This window comes from Bremia lactucae, linkage group LG4 (genome assembly GCF_004359215.1).
Source record: "Bremia lactucae strain SF5 linkage group LG4, whole genome shotgun sequence".
Lineage (NCBI taxonomy): Eukaryota > Oomycota > Peronosporomycetes > Peronosporales > Peronosporaceae > Bremia > Bremia lactucae.
Genome location: NC_090613.1, coordinates 6,018,760 through 6,031,995, shown reverse-complemented (window position 1 = coordinate 6,031,995; position 13,236 = coordinate 6,018,760). Strand labels below are relative to the sequence as shown.

Sequence of the window (13,236 nt, the reverse complement as noted above, 5' to 3'; positions counted from 1 at the left end):
GCAGAACTCATGCGTCTCGCACGCTGGTTCTTGCCATCGCCCTTTGGGAAGGGAGTCCTCTTGCTGGGCATTTTTGCCCCAGCAGGGACCCTGGCATAGCAGCGAGCCATCATATGGCCGCGCTTGCCGCATTTAAAACAGACCACGTCTGCATTGCCCAACTCCATAGGAGTGGCATCTGTCCTCTCGGCCGACGGCTTATACCAAGCTGTCGCCGAGGCACTGTTGTAGGATTGCTCCTCAACTAAGGCAATTTGGATTGCCTCTTCCATCGTCGACGGCACCTTTCTGAAAAGGGCCTGTCGCGATGGGCCATGCCGTAGTCCGTTCATAAACGTGGGCACCTTAATGTGCTCCGGAATCGGACCTACGGTTATGGATGCGGACAGCGAGCGCATCTCTTGCACATACTCTTGCAGAGATCGCTTCGCCTGTCGCGCCCCAAAGAAGCGCGCCTGAAGCAACACTTCGTTGTTCGGCGGCTGGTACATGGCGCGAATCTTATCCTTAAAGATCGCCCATGAGGGGAACGCTTTTCTGTCCGCCATAAGCGCCGAGTAAGCCCACTCTGAGGCCTTACCGCGCAGATGCGACATAGCGTACGACACCATCCGGCTGTCGTCCTCGATGAGCTGGGCGACACCACATTGCTCCACGGCTAAAAGCCAGTGGACAATCGTGTGCGCCGCAGTTCCATCGAACTTGGGCGGGTCCATCCGAATGGGCCTCGGCTGATGCGGCCGGGCAGAGAGCATCTCAACAGTCCTGTTGAGAGCCTCGCTCCGAGCCTGCTCATGCCTCAGCTCATCCTGAGTCTGAGTGACGGACTCCGCCGCAGCATGGCTCTGTGCCTCGGACGCGGCCCTCCGCTGTCCGAGCACAAATGCCTCAAACTGCTCCAACTGAGCAACATGTTGCTCAGGAGGACTACCCAGGAGCCTGGCCAGGGCTTGTTCACCAAGTCCCTGCGCCATTAGCCCTGCCACCTCCCGATGATGTTCGGAGAGGTGGGGAAAATGAGCCCAATCAATGTTGAGGCTCATCCTCACGTACACACGCAGAGATGCGGGTCGTGGGAAGGATTTCAAGTGCTACCAAGTGTAGGCGGGCACGTCGTAATGCGGCCACGCTCTACTTAAGCACACACCCTAGCACAGCGAGGAAGCGGTTTGCACCTGCTTCTCTTGCGTGCAGTGAGGAAGTTGTGGTGGGCGCGCAAGCGTCCTCACCCAACACACTAAGAACTCTGGTGAAGTGACGTCACGGGAGCGGTAATCCGTCTCCTCGTGCGCACTTCCCAAGTAGGTAGTAATTTTCAGACTGGTTTATATTTAATAGAATTAAATACAAATACCTATTTTTACCAATTAAAATGTTATCTCTATAGATATCATTTAACATGTATTACGAGCGTATCTTATAGATACCTCGCGTAACTGATGACGCTGCCGTCATCATGAATGACGCTGGGCGTCATCCCTCCTAATGTGAATGCACCCATGTGCATCACATCCACAAGGGTTGGTCACAAATGTGCACCACACCCGAGTGTTGGGTCTAATTACTATTATTTAGTAATTGACCATCCCCTTAAATACCAAATGTACTTAATGGGGACTGTGTAACATTAGGGCAACTTTAGCCCGTTACACTGGGAGATAATAATATTCCACGTGCTCAAGCCCGAATAGGTTTTGAGCTTGTCATAAGCGGCGCGTTGCGCTTCTGACAATTCTGGAACCTCTTCCATTTCGTGAGAAATTAGTCTTTTAAAGACTCAGTTGTAGATTGACTACGAGTGCTACTAGGTGTAGCGGAGCTACCTCGCTCCTAAAGTCAGTTGAAGACTTTCAGACTCAGAGAGTCACTTAGTTCTATTGAACTAATGAGTTCAACAACTCAAGTAGTCGTACAAGCTATTAAAGCTTAAGGAATCCTAGTTCAAGGGATTCAGGGGTTCGTAGAACCAAGTGGCAACTCGTGCCCAAGAGGATATACCTTAGAAAGGCTTCTATCTCTTATGGATCAATGCGCAAGCCTTAGGAAGGCACTTAACGCTATAAGATCAAAAGGGGAACTGCACTTTATTTAATTATTTAAATCTAAAACCTTACCCTAGCTAATTAAAATAGATTTTGGCCGCCAGATTTTATCTGGCGCACACATCGGTTGGAGAACCGTTGTTGTGGCACAATTACTTTATGGGTAAAATACCCTTTTGTCTAATTTTAAAATAGTTAGTAACTTAAATCCCATTAATTATGGGTAATAAATGTGGTCGCCGCCCCATTACACTTCACACCTTTAAATCTTAATAAATTTGTCTGTTTGCTCTACATTTCTTATAACTTTTGAGAAGGAAAAATTATTGGAGATTTTACATGCACGCGATCGCTGATGCGGTCGACCGATAGAACCAGATCGTCGAAGTTGGCCATATGCAGAAATTCGAATATTCTAAAAATATACGAATCCATAAAAAAGGCCTCCCTGACGGTTTTCTCATCAATCTTGAATTCTATTCGACTGTTTCAATTGTATCTAAAAAGGCCACTTAACCAGTGCAAAATTGGCAACTGGTATCATGGCACAAAGGCCTGGAAAAGCGTCCACTGGAAGATGCTCGCGGTTCGATGCAGAGGCTAGTGACGAGTTCATGATCGACATACTTTAATTAAATGCGTGCGTGCCTTCTGGAATAGCTCGAGGTATTGAAGTGCATAGGCAGCTCAAGTCTCTTCACGACTTCAAACTCCTCGCTACAATAGAGCATTACCCGCCGCTCGTGCTGTGACAATACATCCCCAGTTTATGACCATTACTACCAGAATGAGAAAGATTTCGCAACTGCTGGCGGCGAGGTCTTGGGGACGCGCCACCAGCTGGCGAGCTATTCCGAATTCTCCCGGAGCTCTAGACACCACGAGCTGTCCATCTCCATGAAGAAGATTGCAAAGTCCACGTGTGGCGATTAAGCCATTCCCGTACGTCGGGAACAGCAAGAATTCCTCAATCTTAGATACGATGTGCCGTTTCTATGCATACCATAATAATATTATATTTCTTGCGCACTTCTTTCACGTTTTATGCAAATTTAGAAATTTGACAAAATCCAAGGCACGTAAATTTAAGACGGAAGTGTCGTGCTGGGAAGCGGCACATCTACGTTCGTTATTTGGCAGCCAAAATAAAAATAAAGAAAAGCTGGGATATCAAATCAAAGATGCAAACAGAACTCATGTTTTCGTCACAAAATGTGAAAAGATTCCGTTTCTTCCACAATCGTTTTGATCATATCACTAGTCTCTCTCTCTATGTCGACCTTATTGACGGAGAAATATTTTGTTGCAAGTAATCAAATCCATACTGATGGATTTGTTAAGATGGGTTCAAAGTCACCGAACCAAGCTAAAGTCAGTTTCCAACTGGCAAAGTAAAGACCAAGGACAACTATAAAAAAATGCTTGCACCAGCACGCGTAGTCCGACGAGCCCTAGTGTTGCGCAAAGAGCTGCATACGACTTTAAAGACGAAAGTTTTACAAGCAAACTCCTCTACAGAATTTATCATGCCATTACGAAGGCTATGGCACCACGCGGCAAGTGCGGAACACTTGGGTAATAGTCGTCGTAATGGTGTCTTTGCCTTTGGAATACTGGCGACCGCTACACTGATAACAAGTCACGAAGCGATGTGCGAAAGAGAAGACAACAGAGAGGATGAATTATGTAACGACCGGTGGGGTACCCAAAACAGCCTGTCAATTTATCTTGACGCCGAGTACGAGCCAAAAAAGTTACTCGGCGCTGGAGCCTTTGGTGTCGTAATGGAGTGTGTTCAAACACAGACGGGACGTATGGCCGCCGTGAAAATGGTGCAAAACAATGCCGAAAACATCATTGAGATCAAGCGTGAGAAATTGGCTCTCGAGCGTCTCGAGAGTGCTGGGGGCCACGTGAGTATCGTGGGGTACGAAGGATCGTACGAGTCCAACGATTACCACTACACGGTTCTCGAGCACGTGCGTGGCGCCTCGCTCTATTCCTTTATGAAAAAACACCGCCAACTTGACACAACGCGGTCCTTGCAATGTATATCGCAATTAGCCAGCGCACTCGAGTTCATGCACCAGGAAGACATTATTCACCGAGATCTCAAGCCTGATAATATTATGGTCCGCGTTCATCCCAATCGCACTTTGAATCAGACAAACGAAGAAGTGATGCTTAAAATCATTGATTTTGGTAGCGCGGGGCGCGTCTCGCAGCCAGAATCCGTAGACACGGCACATACAAGCACTCTCTCGGGCACACGCTGCTATTGGTCACCCGAGGTGCTAGAGCATCACGATATGACACCAGCCTTGGATATGTGGGCCCTTGGATGCATTCTATACATTCTTATTGCTGGTTGCCATCCCTTCGACCTCACGGGCGCCTCGACTGAGGACGAAGTTTTGCAACGTGTCAAGACCGAGCCTGTCTCTTTTAAACTTCCTGTGTGGCACGGCGTTTCTACAGAAATAAAGAATCTTATTCGTGGACTTTTGGAGAAAAATCCACAATACCGGCTGTCAGCAAAGCAAGTGCTGACGCATCCAGCTATAAATGAGAAAAAGTGTCACGTCGAAGGTGTAGGTCCTTTTTTTTAAATCAAAATTATTATAAAATATTAGAAGTGAAGGAAAACAGACCATGACCCATTTTTACATTGCCCAGATTTCTTTTGTCCTGCCATTTATTTTTTACTATAAGAAGCGGATAAAATGTATATAAAAAGTTTCAAGAGAGCTTCTTTATTGCCAACAATGCTTTTTACAACGACAACGGTAGCATGAATGTAGTTACGGACCAAGGCTCCCTAATAATTATCGTCGCTTTCATATTTCTTATAAACCTTGCAATCAGGGACGTGCTAGAAGGTTGGACTTTTGTGTTGTTATTGCACAATAAACTGCACAAAGTACGAATCGCAAATTAAATATGTGATTTTCGCGACTCGCATAACGTAACTTTTCAATCGTGAATATTACGCTAGTCTTCAATTCCCATTCGTTCGTGCAATTCAATATTTGTGCAATATTTGGCCAAATGGTGCGTGCATCTTGCTTGCTCTTGCGGTGACATGCGGTTACGGGACTGACATTTAATGTGCACTACTGCAGCAGCAGGTGCAAACATCCTTGGATGAGTGGCGCTACCAGCAACGTCGACGGGACGCAGCTCGTTACAGCTGCAGCTTGCAACAAGACTTTCCTGTAGATCTGCTCAAACCTTCGCTTGCTGCTGAGGCTTGTATCACGAACCTTTCGGTGCGTGAGGAAGTATCGAACCCCGAACAGCTTAGCTTTGACAAGTTTCGACGGCGATTAGAAGAATTTGACCGCGAAGAGTACAGTCCATCGCCTTTGAAAAAGCAAAAGGTGGTCTTTGAAAAGGTGGACCACGTACGGGAGCAGGTGAAAATCAACCAAGATATTTTCAAAAGACTTAAGAGCGAATTGCGAGGTAATACAGACGGTCGTCGTAGTAGGAAAACAGTTGCGTCGATAACGAGGATGAAGGCGCCCATTGTGGAGAAACACACACGTTTTGAAAGCCGTAAGAAGGACAAGAAGCATGATATAGCTTGTGAGAATGAAGCAAAGGTAGACCGCGCGGGGATTTTTGCATCATATCAATATGAGCTGATGGCAAATTGAGTAGCAGGAAGATCATTCGTCGAAGCATGGCCACAAGATTGAGACGAATGGGGAGTTCCTGTCTACAATTCGCCACGACTCATATTCTGACGTCAGTATGAGTGCAAAATTTCGCGAAGAAGAAATTGCCGAGCTCGTAGGCAAGTTGCAAGTGACTTGAGACAAAACGGTTCTATCCAATTGATTGATGTCATGATGTTTATATTACCGTGATGTTCTATTATAGAAAAGCTTCGAACGCAGCAACTCTTTCGTACGAATAAGGTTGACAATCTTTATTACGATGATCTGGCAAAGCGGGAAGCAAATGTGCGTCGTGTATTCTTGTCATCTTGAGAAATGTTTCAAATTGCTTACATGTATGATCGTTCTCTCGTCGGCGTAGACGATCTTGGAGATTGTTTTACTTGAAGAAATGTACGATCTGGCTCAAGACGTATTTGATACAGAAGAGGAAAAATCGCGATCGAAACAGCTACCACCAGAGCTGGAAGAAGTAGTGGACAATGCACTGCATGGAGGCTCGCTAGATGAAGTTCTCATTTCGAAATTCAATGTGGATATCACGCGTCGTCATCTGCAGTGTTTGTTGCCCACAACATGGCTAAACGATGAGGTTTGTGACTTTTGTATCGTATTGAAATACTGACGAAGGACTCAAATCCGTTCTGTGGGCCATTGTATGTTTAGGTGATCAACTTTTATTTTCAATTGATTAGCGATCGGGATAAAGCGCTCGTGAAGGCTGGTGCTTTGGCTAAACCAAGTCACTTTTTCAATTCGTTTTTTTATTCCAAAGTGGCGGAAAATGGCTACAATTATATTAATGTCCGCCGATGGACAAGAAAGGTTGGTGTATACTTGGACTACTTTTGGGGTGTTTTACACTGATTGGTGTTCTGTACATAGATTGATATTTTTGCCATGGACAAAATTTTTGTTCCTGTAAACGTCGGCAATGCAAGTTTTTTTTCATTGCTGTTGCCTTTGATTTTGGTCTAATTTTTTAATGGTGTCGATTTTTATTAATACTAGGTGCATTGGTGCTTGGCTGTCGTCTATATGTCAGAAAAACGCATTCAGTACTACGATTCTATGCACGGAAGCGGCTCGTTATGCCTCAAAGTGCTCCTTCGGTCCGTAAACTGTTAATTTGTACTTGCCACTTTTGGTCATTGCATATTGGTCGTCCGTATGCTTAGATATTTGAACGATGAGTCGCTGCACAAGAAGAAACAAAAATTTGACGACGCAGGATGGGAACTGGTGTCTACCACGTTGGACACACCCCAGCAAAATAACGGATCAGACTGTGGTGTCTTTTCGTGCATATTTGCCGACTACCTGTCTCTTAATAAGGTACGTCTTGTATTGACTTATTTTTACTGACTCAAAACTTACTCTTACCGGTATTGTCTTGTCGATTCCATATCACAGTCGTTGTCTTTCAAACAGCGAGATATTCCGTTTCATAGGCATCGCATGGTTCTCCATTGTTGCCGAGGGTACCTTCCACTTGAAGAAGAAGGCTTATAAACTATCAAGGGGCTTCTAATTTAAAGACACGTCAGAACTCGTTTTAGCGAGCCCTTTTAATTCGCATTTTATCATTTCAAACTTTCGTGGGTTTGGCACAAGACAGCCGCTCTATTATCATATTTACGCTATGTAGCTTGCGTGGCCTTCATGTATACGTGTAGTAAAAATTATGCGCGCCGTAGTCGGAGTGGAATAGTAAGGCATTACTTGATCGTAAACCCTTCGCTGCGCAGGCAAGCCTTGTGTGCCTCGATAATATCCCTGCAATGTTCTTCGCCATTGTTAACAATACAAAGGTCGCGTGCCTGCTTAGTTGTCGGACACGAGCAGCAGATTCGCTTGCCAGACTTGCCCACCACGGCGCTTTCTGTTGCTCTCGTTTTCTCAGCCATTTTTTACTTTGGCAGTTTGAGCTGTGTGGCGGCTACAAAAAGCTCATACGTACCGTACTTTGTTCCCTTACTTGCGAAACTTTCGCGTTTTCTCGCATGAAAAGTCCGCCCAATAAAAGCACACTTAAAATTCTCGCAAATTTCCCACAAAGCAACACTATTACAATTTATTTTCGTCGAAAAAAAACACATTTTAGGATTAGTTTTGCTAGAGAAACTCACCACTTTGCCAATTATAAAATGAAGGCTCGTTCCAGTGGGAACTGTTCAGCTGTATTTTTAATTTATTCATTCGTACAGCTTATTTTAATTTGCTTATTATATCATTTTCTACCAATCTCATTTTAAAAGCATTCTTGAAATTAAGTAGTAGTAGCACCACAAGCAATAGACGCTGAGCTGATGCTCTTGTCAGCACTGGTCAAGCAAGAAATCAAACATTTACCAAAATTTAAGCAAAGCCCAGCACAACTACGTGCGCGTGCAATAATAATGCTAACCACATAAAGTTGAAGTACTCAGCACAGCACTTGAATGAGCACGAAGCAGCTGAACGCCGCCTTTACCATGCACACAGCCTGCCTCTGTAAGATCTGAAGATTTGCTACGATTGAATCGCAATGGCAATAATTATAACTAAGACTTCGTTGGCAACGCGAGAAAAGTGTGTCGGTAAATTGTAACGGGGCACCGTTCGCTAGTACTGCTTAAGTTGCTTACCTTCACTGATAACAGTGAAGGTTAGGTTTCTTCGAATACTTCACGTACACGACGTTTGCAGAAGTTGCAAAGCTTAAATCAGCAACTGAAGGTCAATACTAAGGAAGACTAAGTATAAGGAAAACGTAGAGCTGTTATTAATATATATTATGTCTCAGGCTTGGGAAACTTTCATACAGAATGTACAAAGCGTAGGCCAGAAGGCTGGCAAGACAAATTGGTTACGGATCTTGATCGGTATAAGATAAGATCCATCGTCGGGGCACGCTATAATTTGCACCGTTTATCTCGAGAGGTAGAATTACTTTGATAGAATTACTTTGACTCTCGTGGGGGGACCCATGTCCCTGATTTGTTAAGGGCGCAGTCCACGACCGTAGGGAGACGTTCTCCCTTAAGAAATATCATTGGGGGGGCGTGCCTCTCTTCTGATATGCGCAAAGGGATTGATAGTTTGCAACCCCTTTACGAGCACGGGAAGCGCTCTTTTCTGATGGCCCTTGTGGATCAAAGGATGGACTGGTCGGCGAGACCTGGGCATCTATCTTCAGCTAGGAGCGAGGCTCCCACCTATCACCCCTACCAGTGAACGGAAACCTTATCCAGTTCCTCTCACATTGCCGCGATTAAGGGCACTATACGAGGAAGCGCATAACTGAGTAATCAATGGCTAGCAGAAGGCCCAAATCGTTCGTCGGACCCGGCCGTCAATTGACATGATCACAATCGTGTCCTCCGCGAGGTACAGGATGACATGGATTCCGAGCGTGATCGTCGTCACGACTTAATGTCGACGGTAAATGGTCTTCGCCTCGATCGAAGTCTGATGGGAAAATGCGATCGCCCAATAGACGAACGATCTGGTGAATCAAGCCCTATGCAACAAGATGGTGACAGCTCGTCAAGGAAATTTATCCATGAAAGATGAAGTAAAACGTGGGACGTGGGACATAAGTTTCTGGCGGATACTTTGAACCGTTGCGGTTTGATGCGCGCCCGGAAGAAGCCTCGTACTGGTAGTACGAGCGGAGACGTCCGGCGTACAACATACGATGCGTGCATATCCTACGAGGCAGCTCGTTCGTTAATGCATTGCCTAGGCGGGGTTGTACACGAAGCGGGCCGATATACTTAGTAACTATTACAGACTATTTTCGTCACGACATGTTTGGGGAGATTATACCCTAAACAGTATGATTAGATCGTTCGCTTGAATTAGAACGTTTAGTCTTCCATTCTGATCGGCGTTCCGTTTTTGTCGGTCCACAGCATTAGCGAGGAAATTCTGCAGGAATCGGACCACTGCTTCTTGAGCCAAGAGGAATTCACCTGCTGACTCGATTTTGTTCTTATTTTTAGGGCGCCCAGGCGCACTGCGGAAATATTGTTCTCCTCTTCAGTAAGAGCTTCATTGTACACACTAGCATTATCCATGCTGAATCTATCAGCATCTCTATTGCCAAGGTCAGCAATAGCCTCATTGCTATTGCTGAATTTGTCGTCTTTAATGTTGATTAGATAAACATTGATATCCTTCGCACGGACTGTTGAATCAATGTGTGATGAGCAAGAGCCAGATCGGTTTTTGATCGAGCGAGTACTTCCTTCCCTTAAATTAGAGTTATGACATCATCAAACAGGTAGTATGCTTTGTTGATGCTTGCACCGAGTTGCTGGTGAGAAATTCTGCCACCGATAAAACCTCACTCCAAACGTAAGCGAAGAGACGTATACTCAAAGTATCTCTTAGAGGCATGCTTTCTAAGATCTGTCGGGCCATCAGTTTAAGAACGGTCAGATGTTGACATCTTCAGTCGGTTTCAAGTAAATGGAACACTGATTACTAAAACTTTGGCGTGAACCACTGATTACTAAAACTTCGTCTTGATCCGGTGAACTCGATTCGCAACCAGTTCACGAGGTAAACCCATGAAGATAAAATAGCTTTCGAGCACAGCCCTCGGCTGTGGTTGACTCCGGGACTGCAACCTCAAGTTGGATTATCATGCTGAACTTATCTACAAACACAAGGATACCAGTATTCTTGTAAGCGTTTTCGGAAAAATTAGAAGACAAAGTATATTGACACGGACTGCGAAGACCCTAAACCCTAAGACTCTGCCAGAACAGACAGAGGTTGTAACGAAGCACGGGATAAAGGACTAGACTACACCTTCTGACAAACCTCGCAAGTACGTATGTATTTCGTATATTCCCGTAATGTCGAAGCCAGTAAAAGTCGCGACTTACTGTGATATACTTTTCACGTCCACGATGCCCACTGATTGGTACTCATACATGATGCGTAAGCGCAAATCATGGTGATTAGGAACACTCGTGGAGTGTCGACGTAATGGGATGCATCGTGACACTCATACATGATGCCTAAGCGCAAATCATGGTGAATAGGATCACATGTGTTGTGTATCGATCTGATTGCGGTCGAAAAATCTCGACAATCTCTTTAACGATTGTTGGGATAGATTTTTGAGGTAATCCATTTAATTATTAAACTTTTTTTCTAAATACGCTCTCCTGAAGTCGTCAAGTGCTGGTAAGGACAGAACACTACAAATTAGTGTTGCAACTGTGGGCTTATACTCAGTGTTGATGGCACAGCCGGGACAAATTGGGCCGCGAGAAATCGCATCTGCGACGACATTAAACCTTGCTGGCTTATATTCCTTAAAGAAGATCTTCTCCGCGAAGAAAGATAGCCACCTTGTCATTCTTCGTAAGAGATGTGAACTATTTACAGCCGTGCACAATGACGCATGGTCCGTGTAAAAGACGAAGAGAATATCTAAGAGATGTGAACTATTTACAGCCGTGCACAATGACGCATGGTCCGTGCGTCATTGTGCACGGAGTAAAAGACGAAGAGAATATCTCCCAAGAGACAAAACATGAACTTAGTCGTTGCAAGTTTTATATAAAGGGGTTCTGCCTGTTCAGATCCTTGCTTGTGAAAACAAGGGTTCTTTTCCCTGGCCATATCAAATTTATGTCGAATGGACTCAACGATAGCCGCATATAGTTTGTATCCTTTTAAAGAGAACAACATTGTAACGGGGTGTCCTGCTACATAAGTATTATTTCCTATAAGAAGAAAAACAATTATTATTTCCAATAAGAAAAAATGAGCAAAGAAGTACAAAATTATTTTTATTTTTTTATTTAATTAGTTTCAAGATATTCAAATTTGGTATTATTGATGCAATAAGACATTAGCTCTAGTGATTGGTTGACTTAAGTTTAAGTCAACCCCGCCAATCGTTACAAGACACGATTGTGCGGTGCGCAAGAAGGCGCCATACTTAGTTAGAATTTAATATATAAGCTCAGAAAGTAGATCGAAGATCGTTACGTAGGAAACTAAATATATTAATGCAGTTTTACTTTTTCTATTCTTGTGTCTTAGACTAGGACTTTTAGCTAAATACCCTTAGCTTGATAGACGCTCTGAGGCACCTCTCCTACACTGAAATCAGTGTAAGTTAACTAGTACTTATCAGTACTAGTGAAATGTGCCTCGTTACACCTGGTAGCACTTCGTAGTGCGTTCATCGGCCAACGCACGTTCCATCCAACATGGACATGTTGGATGGGGGGAAGGAGTGAGCTTTCAAGCCCCTCAAGAGGGATATCCCGCAACGCGTGAAAGGCTGCCTCATTTGTGTGACCTTGAATGGAGCTTTCGAACGAATGAGTTCGGTCATAGGCTGTCCAGCCGTTGGCGCTACGTTGTACACTCTAGGCAGAGATGAACAGCATGCGGCCATAGCCGAGTTCATTCAACACAAACTCGACGGGGCCAAGATTAAGTTATCTTGCTTCATCAGCAAGGCTCTAAACACACAGAGGTGTTGAAAGAACAGGATGCTCAACAGAGGGAACTGTTGAATCAGCAGCATTTGAATGCTGCTAATAGGTCGACGCTTCCGCGTCGACCCGAAGCATAAAATGGAAATCTTTAATTAGAAGGCAGTCGAAGGAGACTTCTTTTTGAGTTGGTTCGTTGAATTAGACGATACTATAGAAGCTCGTCGTATTAGTAATGATGCGACGAAAGTGAAATTTGGTATGTCCATCTTAGCCGGACTTGCCAAATCTTGGGCATTGGGGCTGAAGCTTCGCGACCCATTAGACTTTGGGTCGTATGAGGTCTAATACCCGGCTCAGACAAGTATTTGAGCCGCCATGTGTCGAATACAGGGCTCGCGCCGAGCTCCAAGATTGAAGCATGGCAAGCGTGATCTACACGCTAATGCCCAACATACACGATGTATGGTCAGTCGTACCGTTACACATCAATTGATGGACAAACACAGGTGGTTGTGTTTATTAAAGTTCTTGCAGACGGACGTGTTAAGACCCACCTGTTCGGCTAGAATTGAAGTCGCTTGACCAACGATCTTTACAGCGGAACAGGAGGACTTGAGTCTTAAACAGGCTTTGTCCACTCCAGTGTTTTTGTCCACCGAGGCGACAAGAAAACGGAGGTCCAGAACCCATGGATCTCTCGTATGTAGAGAGCGAGAAACCTCGCTATTCAAGTTACAAACGATTACATGGAGTACGCACTCTTCGAACGGTCTTCCAACCGCTCGATATGGTGAGCCTGCATCGTCTGCTCCAACGAGCGACGCTTTCCGCGCTCGTGTTCAAATCCCTCCTCCAAATCATGGAGGAAGTGATCGATTTTGTCGATCCTCGACATTAGATCCGACATACGGTTCGGAAATGCAACCGCTGTAAAAAATTGGCCGCTACGCCTAAAAGTGTAGTGCCTAACGGCCAGTGCCTACAAACACTGAGCGAAAAGGCCGACCTCTCGCTAGGAATAGCAGAGAAACGCGGATCCGACGCTGTTGCGAATCGCAA

At 45.0% G+C, this 13,236-nt stretch overlaps 3 protein-coding genes across 3 annotated transcripts; 2 read left to right on the top strand and 1 right to left on the bottom strand.

Moving 5' to 3' along the window:
- Positions 1–3,460: 3,460 nt before the first annotated feature.
- On the top strand, positions 3,461–4,651 carry CCR75_001891 (uncharacterized protein; the record flags this gene model as incomplete). The annotated part of the gene is made up of 1 exon (XM_067959992.1): positions 3,461–4,651. The coding sequence occupies one exon, from the start codon at positions 3,461–3,463 to the stop codon at positions 4,649–4,651; it is 1,191 nt and encodes a 396-aa protein (XP_067816822.1).
- A 156-nt stretch (positions 4,652–4,807) lies between these two features.
- On the top strand, positions 4,808–7,766 carry CCR75_001892 (uncharacterized protein; the record flags this gene model as incomplete). Its single annotated transcript, XM_067959993.1, has 10 exons — positions 4,808–4,828; positions 5,165–5,647; positions 5,706–5,837; positions 5,933–6,010; positions 6,087–6,317; positions 6,392–6,550; positions 6,611–6,646; positions 6,737–6,837; positions 6,904–7,060; positions 7,139–7,766. The coding sequence occupies 10 exons, from the start codon at positions 4,808–4,810 to the stop codon at positions 7,235–7,237; spliced, it is 1,497 nt and encodes a 498-aa protein (XP_067816821.1). The 3' UTR covers positions 7,238–7,766.
- CCR75_001893 (uncharacterized protein) lies at positions 7,444–7,632 on the bottom strand (the record flags this gene model as incomplete). Its single annotated transcript, XM_067959994.1, has 1 exon — positions 7,444–7,632. The coding sequence occupies one exon, from the start codon at positions 7,630–7,632 to the stop codon at positions 7,444–7,446; it is 189 nt and encodes a 62-aa protein (XP_067816820.1).
- Positions 7,767–13,236: the final 5,470 nt, after the last annotated feature.